This window comes from Lactuca saligna, chromosome 4, assembly GCF_052625555.1.
Source record: "Lactuca saligna cultivar CGN05327 chromosome 4, ASM5262555v1, whole genome shotgun sequence".
In the NCBI taxonomy this organism is placed as follows: Eukaryota; Viridiplantae; Streptophyta; class Magnoliopsida; order Asterales; family Asteraceae; genus Lactuca; species Lactuca saligna.
This window is the reverse complement of record NC_136420.1, coordinates 58518569-58546429: the sequence shown is the minus strand read 5'-3', so window position 1 is coordinate 58546429 and position 27861 is coordinate 58518569. Positions and strand designations below refer to the sequence as shown.

General features: G+C 33.3%; 1 protein-coding gene across 1 annotated transcript in view; it reads right to left on the bottom strand.

Moving 5' to 3' along the window:
• Window positions 1-5703: 5703 nt before the first annotated feature.
• The window catches only part of LOC145039650 (mediator of RNA polymerase II transcription subunit 16-like), a 37697-nt gene continuing 15539 nt past the window's right edge, over window positions 5704-27861 (bottom strand). The window contains 9 exon segments of the mRNA XM_078987681.1: window positions 5704-5841; window positions 5932-6126; window positions 6211-6293; window positions 6397-6497; window positions 6562-6706; window positions 6788-6858; window positions 6860-7143; window positions 7299-7375; window positions 7473-7561. Of these exon segments, the coding sequence (XP_078843807.1) occupies window positions 5704-5841; window positions 5932-6126; window positions 6211-6293; window positions 6397-6497; window positions 6562-6706; window positions 6788-6858; window positions 6860-7143; window positions 7299-7375; window positions 7473-7561 (1183 nt within the window).

Sequence of the window (27861 nt, the reverse complement as noted above, 5' to 3'; positions counted from 1 at the left end):
GTCCATTTGGGTTGCATCTCATCCAAACTATTATGGATAATTTGATGAGAGTTATACACATATGTTTATTAATATATTATGAGTTATAATATATTAATACGAAGTTACGTTATTTAATTAGTTTTAGTCTTAAATTAATTATGAATTAATTTAGAGATTAAAAGGAATACTAATTAAACTATGGGCTATTTGTTTTATATAGTGTGGGCTAATACTCATTTGTTAATGGGCTAGGCTTATGTGGAAGTCCATGGATGATCCATGGAGCTTTTAACCCATGGATCCTTGGAAAAGGAAAAGACATGGGTTATTAGGGTTTCACCCTAACCATGCACACTATATAAGCATGCTTATGGAGCATGAAATGGAGCCAAAGAGAAAACTAGTGAACTAGTGTGTGTGTGCATGTGTGTGGCCAATTTTATACAAGGTGTATACTCTCTCAAAGTTTTCCAAGAGTTTGTGGTGTTTGTGATTCCATTTGAGGCATTCACACTATTGGTTCTTGGCCCTCAAACTCCTTAGAACCAAACTCACCAAAAGGTATGTAATCTCTTCTAACTCTTTTATGTTGAAATGTTTCCCATGCCATGTTAGATAGGTTATAAACCTTGGAAAATTATTATTTTGCATGTATTTAGACAAACATAGATCCAACGTTTATTAGGGTTGCATGCACACTTAGGAAGTGTTAGATTGCTCAAAACCCAACAGCCTACCCCTTCGGTCTCTTTCAACCGGTAACCACTTAGCATATCTGGGTGCTGCCTATCCCTTTGGTCCTTTCGACCAGTTATGGATAGTATTTCACCCCTACTACTACCACATAACATACTAGCATATACACATAAATCACATACTACATAACATATCTAGGTGTTGGCATACCCCTTCGGTCCTTTCGACCGGTTACAAGGACTATTTCACCCTTACTACTATCACATAATAACATAGCTTACTAGCACATAAAACATAACAAATAGTGGCATACCAGACAATTATCACAAAGACAATCGTCTACTATAAACAACTACTAGTGGGTCGGTATTGGTGCTTTCGACCCACTTCTACTGGAAGGTAACTCACCTCGTAATCTTGAAATAACTGAAAAGTCCTCCGTTCCGAGTGTCAACCCAACTCAAGCCCCTATACTGAAACAGCTTAAACATACAGTCCAAAATTTTTGTTTTAAAATTATTAATAAATACATAAATATCATTCGTTATATAAAATCATAAGTCGTGTATCTCAAAAAATATCATAACATCAATCAAAGTATCAAAAATCAAGTGTCAGATATCAGAGTAATCCTCCCAGTCTATAAGTTGTGGTGTGTGCCATGTAGTCATCCCAAGCCATTCCCCTTGCTAGTGGAAGTATCTGAAACCAAAATTGAAAACCATAAGCACGAAGCTTAGTAAGCTCCCCAAACTACCACATACCATACACATAACACATAACATATCTTGGGCCTCGCCCTGCTACCTTGAATCTTACCCGACATCAGACCACATTTGGCATCGAGCCCTGCCTAACATCGAGCAACGTTCAACATACATATGAGCATATTAATCATACATAAACATAATGACTTAGCCTAAACATACAAACATTCCTCGGGCCCCTTCCGATATCAGATCGATATCCGGAAAAAAAAAATACAATAATTCCTCGGATACCACCTCGGCATCAGACCGAAGTCTGGAAACATACAAATACAACACATGTAGGAATCACAAAGACATCAAGCATACAAGCATTCCTCGGACTTCCCCGACATTTGATTGAGATCTAGAAACATATAAATCTACTTGGGGCCTCGCTCGACATTAGACGGTAGTCTAGAACTACTTACATCTAAACGGGTCGGCCTTGGTGCCTTAGACCCGTTCCTACAGGAGAAAACTCACCTCATAAGCTAGCTGTGAATCACGTGTCAAGAATCTTTGACGACTGCTCCAATGACTCCCCGACTATCATTATCACAATAAAACATAGTCAAAAACAGGAAATCCTTCTAAGGGTAAAATGACCATTTTACCCCGTGGTCAAAGTCAACATGCTAGGTTGACCCAACTCGCCGAGTTGCTCCATCAACTCGTTGAGTCCTAGAACCCTGAAGTCGTGATCTAACTCGTCGAGTCACCCCCTGACTTGTCGAGTTCCATGGCTACCCATAGTCGCGATTTGGCGAATCAACTCGTCGAGTCTCTTCATAGACTCGTCAAGTTCTATCTTAAGCTAAAACGGGACAACACGACCCTACTCGTCAAATTTCTCTATGGACTCGATGAGTTCCCCTCACTACTAGAAAAACAGCCTTTTACGACATGCAATGCATGTCGTAAAACGCTCAGACGACACACAAATGCATGTCAAGGAAGGCCCTGTCATAACGAGAGACGACACGCTTTTACGTGTCATCTATAGACAACGTGCATTTATGACACGCATTTACGATGCTCATTTACAACACGCAATGCATATCAAGGAAGATCGTGTCATAAAGGAAGACAACACAAATTTGCATGTTGTAACCTTACGACGCACATTTATGACATGCATCGCGTATCATTAAAGCCCCTATCATAAATGAAGATGAAACGCATTTGTGTGTCATAAACTTTAGCAGCCATTTACAATATGCATTTACAACGTGCCTTTATGATATTCATTTACGCATAATAGAAAAATATGGAAACAAATATATACCAAAACAATCAATTTCATCCAATAACATCATGTCAAAAAATTGTAATACATTGATATTAAGAGGATCAGATTGTACATTGTTATTAAGAGGTTTTCTCTAACTATATAACCTAATACTACATTGCTATTTAAGGGCACCTTCTTGTTTCAGATATCATGTCAAAAAATCCTCGATATTATTGGTTTTCCACCTGGTATACTGGGTTGTTGTCCATCGGACGTGGATGGCAAGTAATGACTTTAACATTAGCTGAAACAAAAAAAGAGTTTTTATTAATCACATAATCAATTTTAGCTAAATCTTATAGTTGTTATATAAATATGTTATTAACTAATATTATCATATCAACATTACAAATAGTAGATAAAAGATATAGCACCTTAGTTATAGTTAGGATTTAACATAAAAAATGATATTTTTAAATATTTGGTGCTAAAATTAAAAATAATCACCTGTTGTGTTCCATTCTATGTTCTTTAACTTCCCATTTAGCATAAGCAATTCGATCAACATACCTGCCAAGGGGCAGTTTAGACATTTATCAATTCGTATTTTCAGACTCTGCACTATTCTACATAATCCACTTGGATACAGTTTCACAGTCCACAAGGCGAGGAGCTTTTTCTGTACACTACAACAATAGCAAGAAAAAGATTTTATCTTTTATATAAAAAAAACATAAACTAATCTTTTAAATTTTTATAAAAATGTATGAATTATGATACTCACATTCCAATAAAAGTTGTATGAGCAATAGCAAGTGACATCATAACTTCCACTTCCGAGATAAACTCAATAGCACAATCACATCCAAGAGCATTGCACCACTTTGTCTATCATATCAAATTTCAAATTATCAATGAATAGAAGTATAATAAAAATCTTGATTATGAAACCATTAAGATAAATTTCATATGTAGTCAACATATTGACCATGTCCACACCAACAGCAGCACCATAAGATGGAATGGGATAAATCTTTACAGCTAAATGGAAGAAATGGAAATGTACTTTCATTTATTTGTGTATTATAACATCTATCCATTTATAGACTTTTTCCTTGTAAGGACATACTACTTAATAAATTCTATCCAAATATAGCAGTGAATATTACATTCTATTTGGATGATATTGTTATAATTAGACAAAACAATACACATACATTGTTATTTTCTTGTATTTAACCCAAATTTTTAAAGACAATTATAGAAAATAAAAAAGTAGCATGTATTCCTGAAGCAATAAAGATAGCAATAACCTGTCGAGTTCCTTAAGAGAGATAAAGATTCCTATATGTTATTGGAAGGAGAGGGTGTTTGAATTCAGCAAAGGTCTCAGCAACTGAATTGACCCTAAAAGCTTGTGGTTTACTCTTCTTATTGAACAAATTTGACAATAAGAAATCGAATATCTAGCACCTGCTAAATAAAAGATCATCTAGTAACACTTATTTAATAGGAAATGCCAATGGCCTACTTACTCAAAAGCACTTGCTTCACTACCAGGGACATTGTACCAACATTTTGGCTCTCCCTTGAAAGTATATGAATAATAATTAGGATCACATTTCAAGATAATATAAAACTGAATTATTATTATGAGTAAGCCACAGATGCACTCAAGCTATACATACCAGTGGTGATGGTCTTTCATCAGCTGCATGTGGAAACCCACTACCATAAACAAAAGTATCAAGATCACTACCATAAATAACTTCAACTTCACCAACATATCCTTCCACTATTTCCTAAAACTTCATCTCTAAATGAACCCTAGATGCAGATGTTGAACCAAACCACTTTTTTTTAAAAGAGTTTAAAAGTTTTATGTGGATCAATTAAATAGCTAGTTCTTACCACCCCCGAAAGGAAATTCTCATATATAATGACCCCTAAAGAGTCTTAGGTTGAATATGACACCCTGAATGCATAGAGGTGGTATAACACATGCATTACAAGCTCATGCCCCTGGTTAAGGTGCAATCATGAAAATGTGTATTAAAACATAAAAAAAGGGTTTGACATTAGTTTTATAATGATATTTTGAAAAGAATACTATATATATATATATATATATATATATATATATATATATATATAACCCTTCTGATGCTGGTAGTCTGAGCCAATATTCTTTTGCATCATTAAAATTACATCATCATCAGCATCAACATGCAGGCAGCAGAACAAATGCAGAAATTATCTACTACTGTCTCAGGAAAAGTTTGCTATCACTCTTTGTATTGAAAGAAATTTGGTCAAAGATATTGATTTAGATAACAAGAAAGAAATTCATTCTGCCATATAATGTTGCTAACATGTCACAAAAGCAGTTTCACATTATAATTGTTTTCTCTATTAGTAGATTTTAGAATTTAACTTGACATAAACCAAACCAAATACAACTCAAAGAAAGAGGATACTAGATCCTTGGTATTCAATGTGGTTGGGCAACAATGTTCTGGTGCAAGAACATTTAGCATGGGGATTTGAACAAGAACCATGTGGAAACTGGAAGCATCTTCAATTTCATAAGCTTCACCATCAATTTTTGGTTTTATGTTAGTGACGACTAGCATCCTATGGAAAGTTCCAGAGTTTATATTTGGCAAACAGGAAGGTGGACCAGTTATGGGATTGGGAGTCGTGTTAGTGTTAGTGTTGTTGTTGCTGTTGATGTTGTTGTTAGGAGCACCATCAGATATGTTGCTGATCTTAGCAATGGCTCCTTGTATCCATGCTTGGATTGGAATGCTTGCTGTAGAACTTGCACTGTCATTTTGATCAGCTAAAAAGTGAAACAAAGTAAATGAATATCTCACCATTTTCCCATAGTATAAATAACTAATTCTAGGACTATACACAACAAGTATGGGGATTTAATAGAAAGAGATGAAATAGGATGCTATAATACACGTGTAAAAGAAAGTATGATGTTGTTTCTTGCATTTAAAAATAAATAACAAGTGTAGTAAAAAGTAAAAAGTAACCCTATGAAGCTTCAGGGGTAGGAGTGCCACTTGTCCCTGCAGTTACAACATGACTTGCTAGCGTACGACAGAAGTTGGCATAACGCCACAATCGTGTGATGAAATGTGATGCTAGATGAAGAACACGATCAACATATGCCTACATATTTGTCATTTCATCCTTAAAATTACCAAACAACTAACAATATCATCAATAAAATCATGATTCAGTTCAGTGACAACTACCAACCGTGATGGTTAATACAAGTGCAGGGTCAACAACCATTGCTTCATGGTCAAATAGAGCTGAAGGGTTAATCAGAGCCGATTCTATTCCTTTCCCCAACATATCAAGTAACAATCGTGCCCGCATATCCTGCACCATTGCTCTAACCTCTTGAGCATTTGTTCCTTCTAATAGCCTGCATTTTATCCTGTCTAATCCCTGTATTTTTTTTTATTTTTTTTAATTAAATCCAACAAAAAAAGAACCATCCTTAAATTAAAGAAATAGCTTAAACAAACATACATGGCCATATTGTTGTTTGTGCTGAGTTGAAGGAAGAGAATGAAAATCCGCATCCATAACTGCAATCACATTGTTCAGTGAAACTGAGTAACAACATAACAACCACAACATCAACACATGTTCTTGAAATGACAAAATTGACCTTCACTAGCTAATTTTTTAGGCCTAAAGTTTTTTTTTGATTACAAGGATCAAAAACATCACTTGGAAAATCAAAAGGATAAAAAACAACTCTTTTTGCCTTTTCAATGTCAGAATCTGACATGTTTATACCCTCAGAAGTCGATCTTGGTGTAGGTGTTGGATTGTTTTTAAGGTAATCAGTTCACTTTTGTGACCCACACTATCTACATAGTAGGTTGTCCACCAAAAGTTGATGTAGGATTCCCAAATATCGGATGTAGAACAACAGGCTCTAAAGAGGATTCCCATCTTTGAACTCTCCATCCAGTAATTGAAGGACCTTCATCTGGGTCATAAGGAGACATGTATTGACCTACATAAACAATGTCAACAGTTAACAAGTAAATGTATGTTTCACAAATGGAGAAGGTTGGAAGGTTGAAAGGTTAAGTACCCTCAACAATTACAATAGCAATGACAGAGCCACCACAGGTAGGGTCCAAGGCAACTGTAGTAACTCCAAAACCATGTAGTTGTTGTTGCTAATTATGTTGAAGCTTCAGGACTCACATATGTAGAAAAATTTGAAACGGGAGAACAATGAAGGGAAACCATGTCACTATAATCTTGTTCTGTAAGTTTCTTCCCTTGTTTACTTTCTGAATCAAAGTATTCCTGCCAGCTAAACAAATAAGAAGCCAATGAAGCAAAACCATCCCAAGAAGGTGATGCAAGTGAAGGAGGGATCCCATTGGTGGTTCTAGTCTTTGGAGTAGCTTGAAATTCATTCCTAAATCCAGGAGTTACCTTCTACAAATACTTTTTCCAGTAAAGAAAAACTAACATTAAACCAATAGTCTTACTTTCATACAAAACAACTACTTCCAAAAGTATAAGGTAAGCAGGAGGTCAGATGTACCCAAATAGTGAAAGAAGACACTAGAAGTAAAGCAGACAAAGCTTACATGGGAAGGCTGAGTCCAGATAGTTATTCTCCCATGAAGGTGAGCATTCAATAAATTGAACTGAACACGTGGAGAATCTGACATAGTTATTCAATCAAAAAAATTCTTGACTTAAAATAAAGATATACCACAAGGAACAGTTTAAAGATACTAAAATAATTTCACACAGAGTACCTGCCATGACATTGAATACGGGCGACTCAGTAGGTCGTTCAGGGATCATAATAGGTATTGGAATCCAAAATGGTGGATTTGCATTAGAACTACAAGAAGGAGAATAAATCTTAGAGAAAGATTGGTATCAGTTTTGCTTTGGGTACAGAGGAAAGATCATTGATCACGTGAGCAATGAAAGGATTCAAGTAATAAGAATAAGAATAAGATGATGATATGAATATCTGATTTGGCTATTTCGATGACAAGAGCATCTAAGGATCCAATTTAATGGTGTTGGACTGTCGGTAGGATTAGAAAAGGAGGCCGTTTTAGGAGTTTGACCTTATGGGAGGTGTGAGCGTATTCGCAGGGGAAGGCAGAGGGATAACAATCATTCCGAAGCTTGATCGGTGGGAGAGGTGACGTCTGTTCTATATCACGATTGCTTAAAAAATCCAAAGAACACATCACGTTCAACATACGCACGCATCACGCATCAGGACCTAGGGCTTGTAAGTACATCAAAAAATAATGAGAAACCTTCATCGCTGGAAAAGGAGGTTGTAGATGGAAGAGAAAGTTGAGATGGAAGTGAACAAGAGATGGAGACGGAAACCCTAAATCGCCATGGCAGGGTTTTCAACTTTTCTAATTTTTTGGGAATTCCTTTTCCCGCTGAGGAAGATGCGCGTTTCATTAGAAAAATATAAAGCGACATGATTTCACGATACGCCTTTTAAGATAGGTGCTCTACGCGTTTTTTTTCACAAATTTTAGGACATGAAAAAATGCGCGTCCTAAATCCTTCACATTTTGGAAGAACTGGCATTATTTTTAGGGCTCACACTTTTGTGTATCGTAAAACAACGCGTGTCATGGTTTGCGCGTCATTAAAGGGTATTTTTCTAGTAGTGATAAAAGCTTAGATCTAGCAACAAGGAATATAAAGCTAGGATTTTGATTACTCACATTGTTCTAAAAGTTAAATCATGGTCTACATGCCCAATCCTAAGCTAACAATCAAACAAGAACATGACAAGGAAATGATTCCATGTCCATAACCCAACCCTTTTATTATAAATTCTCTTTCAAAAGGTTTTGTGAAAATTCTCAGATCCTAGTTTGAGACTGGATTCACACAAGTGTTCCTCCAGTTCACTAAAACCATGGCTCTGAGACCAATTTGTAAAGTCCCATTTTCACAACCAGAAATATTCATTTTTATTTAAGTAATCTTCCCAATTATAACTTCGTTATGGAGAAAACTATTTATTCCAAATACATTTATAAAAATCAGATTAATATTAAAGCGCGTCAATCTTCATTATTGTTGATGAATGTGTACAGTCACGCCTTAGCCTTCCCATGATGACCGCTGATACTTGAAATAATAAACAACTGGGTAAGCACAAATCTGAATGATTTTCCCCCAAAATACCCCATACGATAATCATACAAGTATGCATAATGGCCTATAACCTCCAGGTTAGAATGCCTAGGCCCAAAAAGTCCTCAGACTAGAATGCCAAGGGTTTGTTTGCTTACCGCCTCAACCCAACTGCTCCTCCCAAGCCTTCGTGCCTTCAGTTTCCTGTTGGTCCATATCGGGTATATTGGCTTATATGACAAAGCAGGACAACCTCAACCCATCACTACCATATTTCGACATATAAATAATCAAGGATCAAGTAGGCACATAATACAGGCAAACAATACTCATACAACTCACTACCACCTACTAGTCCTTGCATGGCATATTATTCTGCTACCATCTAACCTCCATGAAGTGTGTAACCATAAATAACTAGAGGTAAGATAGCCACCCGAATAGATGATCATACTCTAGAGCTACAACCAAACAAGGAACAGGAAAGAAAGCCTAGATCAAGAGTTCTTAGGCTATCCTACATGACCACATACAGTCCCTAGGGCATTCCACAAGATGATAACCAACAAGTATTGGTAAACATACAGTTCTACAAATCACTACCGCATAGCAACATCCTAACAAATCATTATGGCATAACAACATAATTAATACCAAGACATGGCTCAAACAGCATAGTAACCTACTACATATCAATAATCCAAGGAATGCCTAACCGTATATACTCAGAGGTGACGTTGACACCCGGACATGTGATGAAACTATTGAACCACAACCAAACAAGGAACATGTAAGAAAGCCTAGATCAAGAGTCCTCAGTCTATCCTACATGACTATATTCAATCCCTATGGCATCCCTCAATTAACAAATAACCAAAACTAGTGAGCCTATATTGGTGCCTTCGACCCACGGGTATAGTGAAGCAAAACTCATCTGAATCAAAGAACTATAAATACTATGATACGGTCGCTTTTTCTGTACTGCTTGCTCCCACGAATCAACTTACACCAGAATCAGATAGAATCTTAATCAATAGCACAAGATCCTTAAGTTTAACCTAAAGTCAAACTTGGTCAAAAAGTCAACTATCAATGAAAGTCAACAAAAGTCAACAGTCAACAGACCCTCACGACATGACCATCTATGGCTCATGTCATGAGCCACTAAAGGAAAAAACAATCAGGTCTCACCACCTTCATGATGTGACACACATCTCCTCACATCGTGAGATCCCTTTGAATGTCATATTGATCCAAAAACTTCATAATCCGTTAAGCTACTAATCATTCTATTCTAGGAGGCTTCCTAACACTCCAAGGATCATAAAAATTGATGATTTAAGGTCTTGTATGTCCAATATAAGACTTGTGCTCAAAATAGGTCATTTATGAAGAAAATGAAGTAATTTCTCATGCATGGACTTAAACATCCTCCAAGCTTCATATCCATGACATATAAGCATCAAGGGGCCTTAAGGACCCATAAAGTTGCAAACTTTATGGAGTTCTAACACTTTCACTCTTAAGATCTTGGATAAATATGCATAAAACCTTAGATCTAGCAACAAGGAAACATAAAGCTTGGATCTTGATTACTCACATTGGTCCAGAAGTGTATCCCAAGCTGAAACTATGCTTCTATGGTGATCTCTTCCTCTTCAAACCATAAAAACTCCACTAAAAGCCCAAGAAACACAAAGAGAGGCTATGGTTAGGGTTTTGCTGAGTTTAGGGATGAAGGAGGCTAGTCTGGAACCTAAAAATGAAGTTTATGGGGTTTTAATGTGAAGGAAACCCTAAAAGACCGTGGGCTTGGGCTGCATCATATCTCAAGTATTAAGCTCCTAATGCTCATGTCATGAAGTTAGATTAAATTAGAATATTAATTGATCATTGCTCATGTCGTGACCTCTCTATGGCTCATGTCGTGAGTCATGGTTTTACCCAAAAACCAAGCCTTGCCTCCTTGAAACCCTAATTGGACTTGATCTGGAAAACCAGGTGTTACACATCAGATGAGGGTTTGAGATGTGGTTGTTTAGAAGACATCCTTCTGAACTTATTATGGTCATTACGTGTTTGTGGTGATGCCTTTTGGGTTCACCAATGAACCAAGAATGTTCATGGATCTCACGAACCGGGTTGGTAGACCAATGTTGGATCGGTCAATAATTGTGTTTATTGATGATAACTTAGTGTATTCTAAGACCAAAGAATAACATGAGGACCATCTATGAGAGGTTTTTAGATTCTTAGGAGAGAGAGGCTATATGCCAAGTTTTCTAAGTGCGAGTTCTGGTTGCGTGAGGTGAAATTTTTTAGGCACCTTGTCAATCAGAAAGGTATTTTGGATTATCCGACCAAGATCAAGGTCTTCATGCAGTGGGAGGTTCCGCAATCTCCATTCAAGATTCATAGTTTTCTTGCTTTGGTTGGGTATTACTTGAGGTTTGTCGAGAATTTCTCTAGGATTGTAGTTCCATTGACTAGGTTGACAAAGAAGTTTGCTACCTTCTGTTGGGGGCTTGATCAATATCTAACATTTAAGACCTTGAAGCAGAAGTCATCCAAGGCTCCAATCTTGACCCTTCCACAGGGTGTGGGTGATTTCGTGGTGTACTGTGATGCATCGAATTTGGGATTGGGTGCAGTTTTGATACAGAGAGGTCATATGATAACTTATGCTTCAAGGAAATTGAAGCCTCGTGAGGCGAATTATCACACTCATGATTTGGAGTTGAGGGTAGTGGCATTCAACCTCAAGATTTGACATCATTACTTGTATGGGGTTCGTTGTATCATTTATACGGACCACAAAAGTTTGAGGTATCTGATGCATCAGCCAGATTTGAACATGAGACAATGCAGGTGGCTGGATATGATGAAAGATTATGATTGTGAGATCCTTTATCACCCTGGGAAGGCCACTGTGATGGCCAATGATCTTAGCTACAAGATAGTTGGTACACCGATTAGAGATGTATGATTAAGTATGAAAGTGATCACCCCACTCTTGGAACAAATTCATGAGGGTCACGTTAAGGCTATGAAGGAGGAGCATCGGAATAGTGAGCGTATAGTGGGTTAGTTATCCTCTTTTGATTATGATATATGGGGATTATTGAACCTTCATTGGAGAGTTTGAATTGCATATTTCGGTGGTATGCGGAAGATATTGATATAGGAGGCGCATAAGTTGAAGTTTTCTATTCATCCAGGTGCGACAAAGATGTAGAACGACCTCAGCTTGATTATTGGTGGCCCTGCATGAAATGGGATGTGGCTTGGTATGTAGAGAGGTGCTTAAATTATAGGAAAATCAAGACCGAGCATCAACGACCTCACAGAAAGATGGGGCCATTAGGTATTCTCGTTTGGAAATAGGAGGAGATCATGATGGATTTTTATCATGAAGCTGTCACGAACTGTTCGAGGGATAGATTCGATTTGGGCATCGTGGATCGATTGACCAAGATTATGCATTTTGTTCCTATCTAGGAGAGCATCTCTGAAGAGAAGTTAGCAGATGTATACATCTGAGAGGTTGCGGCACGACATGGGGTCCCATTTTAGTGGTTCTAATCAGGACATTCGATTTACTTCCAGGTTCTGGAAGAGATTTCATGGTGAATTTGGTACATGGTTTCACTTTAGCATAACTTGTCATCTACAGATTGATGGTGAGATTGAGTGGACTACCCATAACTTGGAGGATATGCTTCAGGCATGTGTGTTGGATTTTAGAGGTAGTTGGTATACGTATCTCCCATTGGTTGAGTTCTCTTATAACAACAACTACCACGCGACTATAGATAGACCTCCTTTTGAGATGGTCTACTGGAGGAAGTTTCGGACCCTGATTTACTAGGGAGAGGTCAGTCAACGAGTCATGGGTAGCATGGAGGTCGTGCTCCAGACTACCGAGTTGATTCTACGGGTCCGCGGGAGGTTGCACACCGCATATAGTCAACAGAAGAGTTATGTGGATTGGCGCCAGTCGGATTTGGAGTTTCAGGTCGGGGGCATGGTACTCTTAAAAGTGTGACCTTGGAAAGGTGTCATCCAGTTTAGGAAGCGGGGAAAGTTGGGTCCTCGATATATTATTCCTTTTAGGGTTATCTCTCGGGTGAGCAGGGCAGTATTTAAGGTTCCACCTTTTTTATAGTAGGTTGTTAGATCTTGTGTTTAGGTCCATTTTCTTCTTGATCTTGTTATTTGGGGTGGTGAGAGTGCATAAAGGTTGCAACTTTTTGAATCTCTGGATCATTTGGAGCATTTCATGATTTGGATCTGAAGTTTGGTTGGTTGTTTGAGCCATCAACAAGATTTTGGACATAATCCCCATTTTTTACCTAATTTTAGTCCAACACATGCATTGGGCATGCTTGTCTAAAAAGCACCAACCTTTAAGCTAATTTTGGTATTATAAGCTCTTCTGGAGCAAATGGATCTGAAACTTAATGGACTAAGTGCTTCTTGGTTAAGCCCATTCCATGGTTGTGCTCTATAGACCTAAGACTTGTGATATAGACTTGTAGGTGAGTTTCAAGGTATAAAGTTGGAAACTTTATCCATTTGGACAATATAAATGATCAGATATGGACTTTGGAACCTTTGGATTGGAAGATTTGGCTTAACCCATTAAGATACTTGGAACCTAGTGACCACGACGTGGCCTAGGTTAGCACGATGTGATGACTGGGAAAACACGTCTGGTTTGTCGTGTAAGGGTCATGGCCTAGCCAAGGGTGGTCATGATGTGGAAAGTCAACTTTGACCATTGACTTAAATTTGGACTTGCATTGACTTTCCGTTAAACCCCCATTTTTGGATGGAAAGCTTAGGGTGTACTTTGTATACCTGTATAGGTGGGTTATAGCATTTGTATTCGTGGTAGTAGGAGCAATAGCAGTTGATCATCATTTGTTAGGTGAGTCTTCTCACAATGTGTAGTGGGTCGTATGCACTAATATCGACCTATTGTTTTATATTATACGATATTATTTTTCTATGTAACTCTTGCATGTATTTTATGTTTTTATATGTAAACCGGGTTGGGCCCAATGCCAGGTGGGGCCTAATGAATCTGTTGGGCAGGGCCCCTCGCAAGTTATTGATAGATTTGTACTGGGCGGGGCCAATTGTATGTATTGTATGTTGTATTTGGGGAGCTCATTAAGCTTTGTGCTTGTGGTTGAAGTTTATCTTTCAGGTACTTCTGGTGCGAAAGGGAAGGGCCCAGACTGATCGTAGTGCATCCACCCGTTTCCAGCATTTTACGATTTTGGGATTGTACTCTGATAACTATTTTCACATTGGCATACTTATGATGGTTTGACATGTATTTTTTATGGTTTTGGTTGAATGAAAAATGAAATTTTTACTTATGATTTTTGGATTGTTACACTCCCTTTACTATTGAAGAAGTCAAATCTATGGTGTGGGCATTGGGAGTGATAAAACACCAGGACTAGACAGATTCAATTTTAAATTCATGAAAACATTTTGGGACACCATTAAAAATGACGTAATGAATCTAGTGAGATATTTTGATGATAATGGTACTCTTGGTAGAGGCTGTAAATCATCGTTCATTATGCTCATTATGATTGCCCCAAAACCTATAGATCATGTTACCCTTGCCGACTATCGTATGATTAGCCTGATTGGATGTATTTACAAAACCGTATCCAAGGTTTGAGCTACTAGGATCAAAAGCATCAATAAAGGTGTCATCGGTGATGTTCAGTCCGCTTATGTGGAGGGTTGAAAAATACTCGACAAACCTTTGGTGATCAACGAACTATGCTCATGGGCCAAAAAGAGGAAAACTAATATTTTATTATTTAAAGTGGACTTCTACAAGATATTTGATTCAATCAACTGGGAATACCTAGACTCAGTCTTTCTCATATGGGATTTGGGAGTAAATGGTGATCTTGGATCAAAGGGTGTCTCTCAAGAGCCTTAGTCATGGTTAATGTATCTCCTACAAAAGAATTTGAAATTTTAAAGGGAGTACGCCAAGGCGACCCCATGTCTCCCTTTCTATTTATAATCGTCATGGAAGGTCTTACCGTGGAAATGGAGGTGGATAAAGAACAACATATCTTTAAAGGAATTAAAAAACCACATGACTATCCATTCTTATCTCACTTGTTTTGTGTTGGGCAGACATTATCATTTTTTAGGCGAGTACTCTTCCATTTAATTATCTCGGTGTGCCGGTAGGAGCAAATATGAATATCGGAAAAAATTAGTGACCATAACTGAAAATTTCCAATCAAAGTTGTCTAACTAGAAATCTAAAACGTTGTCGTTTGGTGGATGGCTCACATTGATAACGTCGATGCTAGGAAACTTGCCTACCTAGTTTGCAGCCATGTAGGGTAAGAATCCGATGATGAGAGAGAGGTTCAAAGCAATATGTTATGGTCTTCTTTGGAACGTATGAAAATACAGAAACGAAGTCGTTCCAACAAATGTTTATCAATCCAACTAAAAGGGCAGAATATCTCAAATCAATGATGTTCTTTTGCTTAAAATGCAAAGGTAAAATGAGAAATTGAAAGTTGTTCCTTGTGATTCCAATTTGATTGTTTTGTACTCTATTTTCTCCCCTTTAGTGTCTTGCTAATTTGGGGGCCTTGATTATAAATACCTGTGGTTTTTTTTTAAATATATTATTTTATGTTCATAACTAATACGTATTGTAAGAAATCTTTAAGCAACCCAATAAAAATCATAGATTCCAATAAGATGCATTATATTATTTTAAATAGGGCTGGTAATTCTCGACACGACACGCGATACGACCCGCGATACGATACAAAATAAATGGGTTTGGGTTGAGTTTTCAACCCGCCAACCTGCTAACCCGCCAACCCGTTTATATTTTTAATAATTTTTTTTAAATGTATTTATGTATCAAGTATTAATATTTAAAAAGTATTATATAATATATATCATTGATTTATAGACCATTTAACTGTTTTGACATTTTGACTCGTGGTGGATGGTCTAAGGTCGTAAGTCGTAACCTATAAGGATAAGTCTATAACATATTTCTATGAATGTTTTTACTTTTCATTTGGATGTTTAAGACTTAAATGTCTAAAATTCGGATCCACGAACCCAAATCTAACCCATGAACCTGCCAACCTGTGAACCCGTATAAATAAATGGGTTGACAGATCATATATGGGTTTATGTTCCAAACCCGCCAACCCGTGACCTATATATTTAAATGGGTCGTGTTTGAGTTGGCATATTTTGACCTGCCAACTCGCGACACGCCAACCTGAACACGACATGATTGTCAGACCTACTTTTAAACGTGGCAAAATATACTAACTGACAACATGTCGACCAAACTTGAATTAAAACAAGCAATTTCAAATACATTATAATTAGTAATACTTAGACAAAATTGTAAATTTAGTGTATATTGTTTATAAAAACTATAGATAGGATTGAAAAAGTTTTCGATTTATATGAAATATCTAAAAACAAGAAGTTTTAATGGTTTTATCTTAAAATTAAGAAATTATTATGGTTTTGGTCATTGGAAAACCTGAAAAAACGGTTTTACCATTTTAATTTCTTTTATGTATTTTTTAATAATTTCTTTAATAATTTATTAATTAAAAATAAAATAAAAACATAAGAGTTAGATCAAATAGAGGGATATATATATATATATATATATATATATATATATATATATATATATATATATATATATATATATATATATATATATATATATATATATATATATATATAGAGAGAGAGAGAGAGAGAGGGAGGGGTGAGAGGGGGGGAGGGTTCTGGTGGAGATGTTGGGGTGGGATTTTTTTTAATTATTTAAATATTTAAAGTAAATAAAAGAAATGTAAAAAAGAAATAATAATTGTAAACTTGTCTTTTTATTTTTTTAGGACTAAAATCATAAAAAATTCACTATTTTGGACATTTCGTACAAATTGAATTTTTTTTGAACCATATCCATAATTTTTACGAAACCACAATAACCGATTTTACGGTTTTATTTAATAGTTAAGTATGGATAGTCAGGAAACCTACAAATACCTATGTAAATACCCGGTGACAATGTTAGTATTTGAACAATTAAATAAAGTTTAATAATAGATTATTAAATGACTAAATTTGTACACAAAACATAATAGTTAGTGTTATATCAAGTTATTTCGTTTAAATAAAACCATTAAAAAAATTATTTTTCCAGTTATATACACGCTGATGACATCGGTTTCTTCGATGCATACTATCTATTTGATGTGTTTTATTTTATCTAATGTTATTTCTTACGTTATTACATCATCATCTCCTCTCTGCCACTCCTAGAAGGGATGATATTCACCCATGTTGCCTTTTGTCGAGCCTTCCACGCATTGCCACGAGGTATTTGGTCGGGATAGTGTTCCTTGAGCCTCAACGCAGTTAAGACTGTCCACCGTAATCCTCAACCTCTCAAATCTATTGAGAGGCCCATAGCTAGCAACCTAAGCTTTTAAAGTATATATGTTTGCCGTATGGACACATAAAATACTAACTAGATCAATTTGTTTGATAATAAACTATTTGGTTTCCTAATTCTTATTAAAAAAAACCAATCTTTTATTGCTTTTCCTATTTTTGTTTTTATAAATGGCACTTTAAGTTTGCTTGAATATAAATATGTTATAAAATCGTTTTCTAAATCCAACTTTATATTCTTTTAAAAGAAATGGAGCATCTTTAATGGGTGTTTGACTTAGCTTTTTAAGGGCCAAAAATTATTTTTGGAAAATTTGTAAAAAGTTAGGTTTTCCTGATTTTTTCAAAAAGTTGATTTTCCTTCTATCAAAAATTCAAAAATAGGTTTTAAAAGTGTTTTTGCCAAACATCTTTTGTATTCTATCTTTTTCTAAAAGATATTTTGGTTTCTAAAAGTTAAGTCAAAGGCCTTAATGAGATAAGAACTAATTTATAAAACAATATGACTTTAGTAAACACAATTAAATATTTTGTTGAAGGAGGGGCTACGTAAAGGCTACTAGCATTGACTTCGTATTATATGAACCAATGAAAGAGTTTATTACGTCTGTAGCGTCTCATCCCGCAAGTCTCCACGTGCAGATGAGTGTTTAGTTTGTCGTCTTATGTCTCAAGTCTACTATCCGCTTGGTAGATATTGATTGGATTAATGACTTACAAAAACTACACTTCAATTTTCTATGTTAAACTACTAGTATTTTAAAACTTTGTATTTTCATAATTGAATTTTAGAATGTTAATTTGTTGTTAAAAAACTTTTTATTTTTAAAATCTTCCAATTTAAATTGTTAGGTTCTGTCATATTAATTTACAGCTTAAGTCGATCGTAGTCTATTGGTGTTCAAGTGACACTCAATTGCTTATGACCCATTTCAAAGTTGTTAATTCCTAGTTTAACTCCAATGATTTCTCGAATTTGAGAATGTTTCAATGGTTTATGCAAAGAAACTCCACTAACCCTTCCAACTTTTCAAGAATCTGATATGTTTATGTCAAATATAACTTGAAATCAGTGAAGCATGGTACTGGATCGGGTTAGAGACTATAAAAATGAAAATTCTTAAGAAATAATTGTCTTTCAAAGAGATAGCATCTACAAACTATAAAATGGATTAAAGGAGTGTTTCTAAAGTAGATAAACAATAAAATGGATTAAAGGAGTGTTTCTAATGTAGAAGTTTTGGAAACAATGGCTTAATATTCATAAATTTATTCAAATTGAAAAATTTAATTAATTCACTGGGAATATAAAAAGCTAAGAAATTATTGTAATACCCTTAATTTTTTTGTAAAAAGAAAAGCATGATTTTGTGGATAACGATTCAAACTTATATATATATATATATATATATATATATATATATATATATATATATATATATATATATATATATATATATATATATATTCATATGTAAAAGACGGTTCACTTGAGATTAAAAAAAAATAGAGATATTGACATTCAACCTCAGCTATAAAAGACGGTTTCTTATTTTTTATAGATTCATGAAGTTGGTTTAGCTTGTGTTTGATTTATCATAACCTAGCATGCTAAAGTTTTAACATTTGTTTCTTAGATTCAAGTTAAGTGTAGTTGAATGATTAGTTTAGTTGTATGAACTTGTTTACCTGGTAGTTTATGATCATTAAATTGCTAGAGCTAGGATTAATGAAATCTTAGATTAGATAGTAAAGGTAACAACTTTAAGAGTATTACAGAACATAATTTAATCATAATTGTGTTTGATAATTTGCCTTAATCATAGATAAACTACTAGGTAAACATGTTTGATAATTTAATCATAATTGTGTATCTAGTCAATTTATAGACTTTAAACTAGTAGGTTAGGTTTATAAATTTAAACTGATAGTATATAAATAGCACATCAACTCGTTACTTGAGTATGCTCAAAACCGGGATTAGGTAGTCCGTAGCAAACACCCAATACCGGACGTTGGCTGAGTTGTGACATCCCTCAATTTTGGTTATTATATAAACCAATTTATGTCAAAATTTGAAACATACTTAACAACAGAAAGTATCCGATTTCAAAAACAATTTCTTAAACAAACTTTTATGAATTCAATACTCTTGGGATGTCAACTTGCGTATATCAAACCATACAAAAAAGCTTACCAGTTACCTGAGACACAAATCAAAGTAGTACATCAGACTACATGACAATTTTCGATCAACAATACATGAGGAGAAAATCAAAGAGGATGTAAAAGTTTTAGGTACTAAAATGTTTTATATTGGAATTAACGATGCTTTTAGCTTGGTCACATGAGTTGCATTTTCATTAACATTCATAAGTCATTAAGGTACTTGGATTTGGATTCTCTTCACGAATTCAAGTACTTAAACCTTTTATATTGGAATTGATGGAATTCGCTTTGTCATACAAGTTGTCTTTTCATTCAAGCTCATAACTCACTCAATGGGTTAGGGTGATACTCGGATTCATTTCCCGATTTCAGGTTTAAAACTTTTGAATTGGAGTGAACAATTTTAGCCTGATTACACGATCTTATTTTTCATTGACACTCATAACTAAATGATTTAATGAGTAATAAAGCTACTTTGGGGGTTTGAAAAGAATATGGTTGTTTATGGAATTAAGAGGTTTCTTAGATTACTTGAAGGATCGTGTAGAACACTTCCCAAATATGATATTTGGATCATATGTCTGAGTATCATGAAATCCATATTATGAGAATAATCTTTCAAAGAAGAATTTCATATTAAGTGACCGATAAAAAAAATCATGAACTAGGGATTGATATGAAGTTGAATTCTTCTAATTAGCAAATATAACTGATCAATCAACATTATACCCTCATTGCATCCCATAATAATAGGATGGTGGTTTCAGATAATATCAGTAAATATAATTCGAAATTAATATTTTTCATGTATAGTAAATCATCGGATTAGAATTCATGAACTAGAGGCCCTTGCCAGGGGCACTACCTATTGGACATCGAATAAGGCGTTGTCTCTATGACCCTCCAAGGGGGCACACACACAACCCTTGACCCTTGCCAATTGGTCGAAGTAAGATCTAACTTGCTTTATAAAAAACGTGCACTCCACACCTTCCAACTTATTTAAAATCAAGACTTGAACTCTATTACTAATCTTATAAATTACATTAAACTATAAAACGTAATAACATTGACTCACCAAGTACACCTTTAATTCCTTTTACATTAACAAACTAGTTGTGAAACTCATGTATTATATGCGTTAACTAAAAAAAAACTAAATATAAATGTCAAAATATTTAAGAACTTTGAATTTATAAGAAAATAAGAAAAATAATAAATTTTTATAATGAAAATAATTTTTTTTTAAAATTAAACAAATAATTTAAATAAATAAAAGAAACTAACAAGCTTTAATTTTAGGAATTTTGAAATTAAAAGGTAAATTCATTAAGAAATATTATCTTAAATGAAATTTTGGTGAACTGTTGTGAAGGTTATCTTAGAATTTAGGGATAGAACATCATACAAAAATTAAAAATAGTTGGTTTCTAATAATGGCCAAATCATATGGTTAAACACTTAAATGGCTATCTAGTTAAATGGTCGGGGGTTTGAGTTATCAATTTATAATGGTTAATAAATAAATAATAAGTTATCAAAATCTTTTATAGTAACTAATCTATCAGTTTAAATATAAAATGTTTATTTATAGATATAAATTATAAAAAATATATATTAACTAAATAGTTTATTCGGTTTTATCAGTTTAACAAAATAATGTATCTTTATTTGGTTAACCAACCCGAATGAACCAAATATCCGAGTAACCCGAGCCAAGTCAACCAACCATCATTTGGTTTGGTTCAGGTATTCGATTTAAGTTTTTTTTTTATCATACCCTTGTATTTTATAATCGTGATACCAAAATTCTAAAATATATTGTTATTTGTTTAATAACAAAGAAAATGATTATTTTATTAACTTCTATAGTATACATACTAATTCTTAGAGGTTTTCATTTAAAATAAAAAATAAAAATGACAAGTATCAATAGTAATCAACATATACGCTATGTGAACTTTAAAAAAAACATATGGAAAATGATAAGAAAATTAGGACTATACAAAAACATAGTAAAATAAATTAAAAACCTAAACTAGTAACTTCGATTATTATTTGAGCTTAATTTTATTAAAATAAAATAAATTTTGTATTAAGTTAATATCATAGAGGTTATCTTTTGACAAAGTAATTTAACATATTAATTTAAACAAAAATAATAACATAAAATATAGTATATATAGATTGAAATGGTGAAAGAAACATACTGAAAGTTTAATAAAAGTGTGAGGGTAACAACTGCCAATTCATATTAAAGCTAGTTTTGATTCATGCGATTTCGTGCATTTAGAATCTCTTTTGTGCAAATAGAAGGGTAATTCTATTTGCACGAAACAGATTCTAAATGCACGAATACACACGTCGCATCACTCAAAAGTAGTTTTAATATGAATTTGCAGTTTTTACCTTCCCATTTTTATTAAGCTTTCAATAGGTTTTTTTTACTATTTCTATCAATATGAATTTGCAGTTCTTATCCTCCCACTTTTATTAAACTTTCAATATGTTTCTTTTACCATTTCAATCTTTATACTATATTTTATATTATTATTTTAGTTTAAATTAATATATTAAATTGCGAAAGATAACTTCTAATCTTTTATGATATAATATTAACTTAATACAATTTTTAATTTTTTTTAATAAAATTAAACTCAAATAATAATTAAGTTATTAGTTTAGGTTTTTAATGTATTTTATTATGTTTTTTTAATAAAATTAAACTCAAATAATAATTATGTAGCATATTTTATAGTAAAATAGCTACGGATTTCGATTTCGTAACAAGTATTCATGATTTAGCTACGGAATACAATTTCGTAGCCATTTTTGTAGCAAATTAGCTACGACCAACCATTTTGTAGCATATTTTATAGTAGAATAGCTACGGATCTTGATTCCGTAGAAACTTTACGTAGCTATTTAGGATTTAGCTATAGAATGCAATTTCGTAACTGTTTCCGTAGCATTATAGCTACGACAAACCATTTCGTAGCATATTCCATACTAAAATTGCTACGGATTTTGATTCCGTAAATATTTTCCGTAGCTATTCAGAAATTTTATTGTATTATTATTATTATTATTATTATTATTATTATTATAAAGATAATAATTGAAATTTTAATAAAGTTATAAATTGTTCGATCAATATGAATTTTGAAAATAATAAAATATATTATTTTCATTAAATATCCTTACATTTATATTTGATTTTCAAATCAAATCTTATATTCCGCCGCCTCGATCGGGGGTATAATAGTTATAGGCCTTAAAAATAATTGACAAGTTAGTAATACATTATAATAGAACCCTTATCAACATTTGACGATAATAATAATTCAAAAATCAGTTCTTACTCGGCGGGTTACTAAAAATAATTATTATAATATGTGGTGTTTTATTGTTATAAGTTGTAGGGCGTAAAAATAATTTACAATTTACTAAAAATAATCGATAAGTTGTGGTGTTTTATGATTATAAGTTGTAGGGCGTAAAAATAATTGACAAGTTATAAGCGAGCTATGACGTATTTTAAGACGTGACATAAGACGTTAATTTATTATATATAACAGTTGACGTAAGAGTGGTTAAATATATGTTTCTAGAAACGAGTTAAAAATTATTAAATTAATCGGTCGTTAAAATTATATATTTAAAATGATAAAATATATCATAGTAAAAACTAAACTTTATTGAAAATGGATTTAAATTCATAATAAAATACCAAACGTTAATATATATATATATATATATATATATATATATATATATATATATATATATATATATATATATATATATATATATATATATATATATAACAACCTCACGCAAGCTTAGATATAAAACCCTTTTAAACTATATTATTTTTGTTTAAATAGAAATTGTAAATGGTAGATTTGTTATTTCTTTTCTCAATTTCAAAATCCTTTAGTTTCTTTTCCGATTAATCCTGACTTTACTTTTGATGGTAACGAATTGGCAGCAAATTCAATTGCAAATTGATTTTGGTTTGCATCACTTCAATAATATTCAGTAAAGAAGAAAAAAAATATTAGATACAAATAATAAATAAAGGTAATCGTATTTGTGACCTAATTCCTTTTGAAAAAACCAATCAACGCAATAAGTTCATACGTTACCAGTTTCACATTTATCTTCCTCTTACATAATTTTCAGTTTCAACTATAATATATATAGTCTATTAGGTGTTCGACAAAAAAATGTAATGTAAAAGGAAAATATCAGTGAAATTTCGAAAATATTGAAAGTACATCAAGTTAAGGTTGAAGTTTAAAAACATTATAATAAATCTATCAAACAAAACGATGTATTTTGTAAGTTTTAGTATTTAAGTTTATATACCCTTAAGTGTATTTTTACTTTTCCCATATATATATATATATATATATATATATATATATATATATATATATATATATATATATATATATATATATATATATATATATATATATATATATCAAGTAAAGTTATTGAAACTTGAGGGAATATAAGGGTGTATTTTGTAACATGCATCTAACCTAAAGGAGCTAAAATCAAAAAATATAAAAAAAAAAAAATGAAATCGCCAAAATAATAAATATGATGGGATTGATTGTAATACACGAATATTTATTCGTGAGAATAGGAGCACCCAGAATTACCCTTTAATTTGGATAGTTTACTGCCAGTGATTTTGGATTTGACATTCTTCCAGTGATAAAGACTATAGAGTTGGCTGCGTTAATCAAAGTTTGCTTTGGCGGCTGACCAACTTTCATCCTGAATTATTATGTGTTGAGTTGGTTGCATTGTTTGCTCGTTTTCAGGTTGGTGCACATGATACATGTTAGCGGTTCACTGATTTCAGCATAATCGAGGTTTTCTATTGTTTTTGTTTGACATTTTCTTTGAAACTTTTGGATCAAGTTCCTTGTGGCTTTTGGTTCTTTTAATCATTTGGTTTGGTCGGTTTATGTGTGGATGTGGCCCTCTTTGGAGGGTCGTGGATTTACAGTTTATATGTTTTGATTATTTTTTCTTTTATGCGCGTTTTCTTTTTTCATGTAAAATATACTTTAATTTAAAATAGAAATATTGCATCGTATTTGGATTTTAAAAGCCCAATGACTGAACTAAAATCTAAAAGTAGATCAAATTATAATGATTTTTAGTGTAGTTAATCTTTTGGTATGTTTGAAATAAAAAAAAATAAAAAAACTATAAATTAACATAATTAATGTTGGTGACTTAATTGTCATCATATATTGTATGTAATGAGAATTAATATATTAGCTAATTGGTTTATCATTTGTACTTTATATGTTAGATGAATGTGGAATGTATACATATTTAACATCGAATTAAAAGCATGTATAACAAAGAGATGAAGGTCAACGGGCTGCATTCCCTTGTAAGTCCTAGGGGCAGCCCCCTAGTGGGGTCCAAGGGCAGAGCCCTTGCGGGTTTTGGGGCAGCGCCCCAAGAGGACTTTAGAAAATTTAAATTAGTTACATTTTACAAAATCCGAATTTTAATAGGTGATTATGATAAAATTGATAAATCTTATCAATTTTGGTAACCATTGATTATGTCATTAAATTCGTGATTCTCCTAACTAATATAGAAGACAGAAACCCTAATATATTCAGTATAAATACGACTCCTTAATTGAGTTGTGATAAACCCTTCTCAGTTCTTGATATTCTACTCGAACTTAGAACCCTCTTGCGATTTGATTTGTTTTTTTGCGCCTAGATACACAAGTGTCATTTTGGATTATCTTAGGATGAATTTCTTATAACACAAGCATATGGTGAAAATATCAGTTCGGAAAGTGAAGTTACACGATCCAAGAGAAATATACTTCTACACTAACAACATACTCAAATATCCTCCAATAGATAATCATTTGCATTATCATAATTTGTTTGATGCTAATCCGACAATCAATATGTTAAGTTTCTTAAATGATTTACAAAATGATGAATGCTACTTTGTAATGAAAAAAATGTTAAATATTAAAAGGTCAACAATCTGTTAAATATTAAAAGGTCAACAATCTATTTGTTCTCGACTATTTCTTGTGCATCTTCTCCAAACGTTGTCATTCTTATTTTTCTTTTAAAATAAATGTTATTTATATTTTGCAATACGTCTACTTAACTAAAAAAATATAAACAAAAGCTTTTGAAAAAATTAAATAAATGATCTATGTTTTACAAAAATCATACGTTCACCCTAACTTGTTTTCTCGATTAAAATAATCTGTGTTTTCAATTTTTCGTGTGTTCAATATTTTTTTTATATAACAAATCTAATCTATTCTTAATGTCACATATTCCAAATGAGACCTGAACTTTTGACCTCATGGAAGGAGAACACACATCATACCTCTAGGCCAAACGTCTTTGGTGGGTGAATCTATTATATATATATATATATATATATATATATATATATATATATATATATATATATATATATTTCTGTGTTGTAAAAGTTTCGACTTTGTTCTGATTAAACTTTATACGCTACCTAACGACTAAAAGGTGTCTAACGATTAATCTCTGCCAACACATATAGTGAAACTGTAGCAAATAATGAAATTTTAACACTTTAAAGAAGTTTTATCTCAATAAAAGTTATTTGAGTAATTACTAGTGTTGTATTAATCACATTAACCTGTTTTGTTATGATATTAGTGATATTTACAAACTTTGTTATGATATTAGTTATATTTAATTTTTTTTTTAAATTCAACAAATTAGCAATTGAGGGCCCTCGATTAATCCCCACGTAGTCGGTTAATCTCTTAACCTCAGTCCACCAACTAAGTAACGTCGAACGTTTTTTTACAACTTATATATTTTTTAACTAATTTCAATTTAATAGATGAAAATAATTAACCCTCACCCAACGCCACCGTCCTTTTATCTTATGCCCCTCTTTATATCGATTCATGTCCCTTTCCATCTCTTTATTCTCTTCTTCATTTCTTCACTTTTGCTGTCACCCTTCTCTCTTTGTAAAAATTAATGTGATTGATGTTACTAGAACAATGTGAGGACTTGTGAAAATTACTATTGAAAAGGAGTCTAACATTTTCTACAATCAGTACAACTTGTAAAGTCGATAAAGTGTACATCCTGCCTCCAGTTTAGCTAATGTCGAACGTTTTTCACAACCTTCATATTTTTTAAACTATTTCAATTAGAAAAAAGAAAATAATTAAACCCTCATCCATTGCCACCCTAGCTCCCTTTATCTTCTCCCCCTTCCTTTTCTCTATTTGTGTCCATGTCCCTCTTATTTTCCTTATTCTCTTCTTCCCTTCTAGTGTCACCCTTCACTCTTTGTGAAAATTAATCTGATTGATCTTACAAGAACAATATTACAATAACAATATTGTAGGACTTGAAAATTTACTATTGAAAAGGGATCTAAATTTTTCTACAAGCAACACAACTTCTAAAGCCGATAATGTGTACCTTGTTGCTTCATTTAAGCCATAAGTGTTGTAAGAATAACGAAATTCGTATGTACTGTTCTTTTTGAAGCTTTATTAATGGCAGCTAAACATCAGTATGCTCAATACAACAATGAACAAAAGCCAGAAATCCATGAACCGAAAGTACATTAGACACAATTTTGTTAAAAATCCATAGTTACCAGCATTACTATTAACAACAATTGCGACGACTCAATTAATATGAGGAAATCCAAGGCCATTTGCGCCATTTGCTCCTCTCAAACGATATTGAGATTGTTGAATATGTTATGCATGAGGAACACGATGGGGTTGAGTTTAGAGAACCAATCGATTGACTGGAGATGGAGAGATAAAACTAGTGGTGGTTGCTAAGGTAATCACCTATATCAGTGGCCCATGTAAGAAAGATGAAGGTGAAAGATGAAAAATGGTACTGTATAAAATGACCACTACTATAATGTTAGTGGATAGGTAGGAAACAACAACGCTATTGTACAACTTTAATAGGATCGATCCTATTAAGTTGAAACCTGATTTTGATCTTTGTTGGAACGGAAAACTGGGTGTGATGTTGTCACCGTGTAGTGCCCCAATTCTAGTTATGAATTTAAATAAAGAATAATTGGCCTTATGTCCTACTCGGCAAGTTGGTTTCCCTACTTGTCGAGTAGCAGCGGGAAGAGAACGCGTGTTTAGTTACCTACTCGGCGAGTCCACTAAGGGACTCGGTGAGTAGGAGCTGGTAGATGAAACCCTAAATTATGGGGGTTTTACACACTATTGAAAGGATCATTGGCCTCCACCAGCCTCCCCTTACTTCTTCTTGTCCCTCTCAAACCCTAAATCGTGTG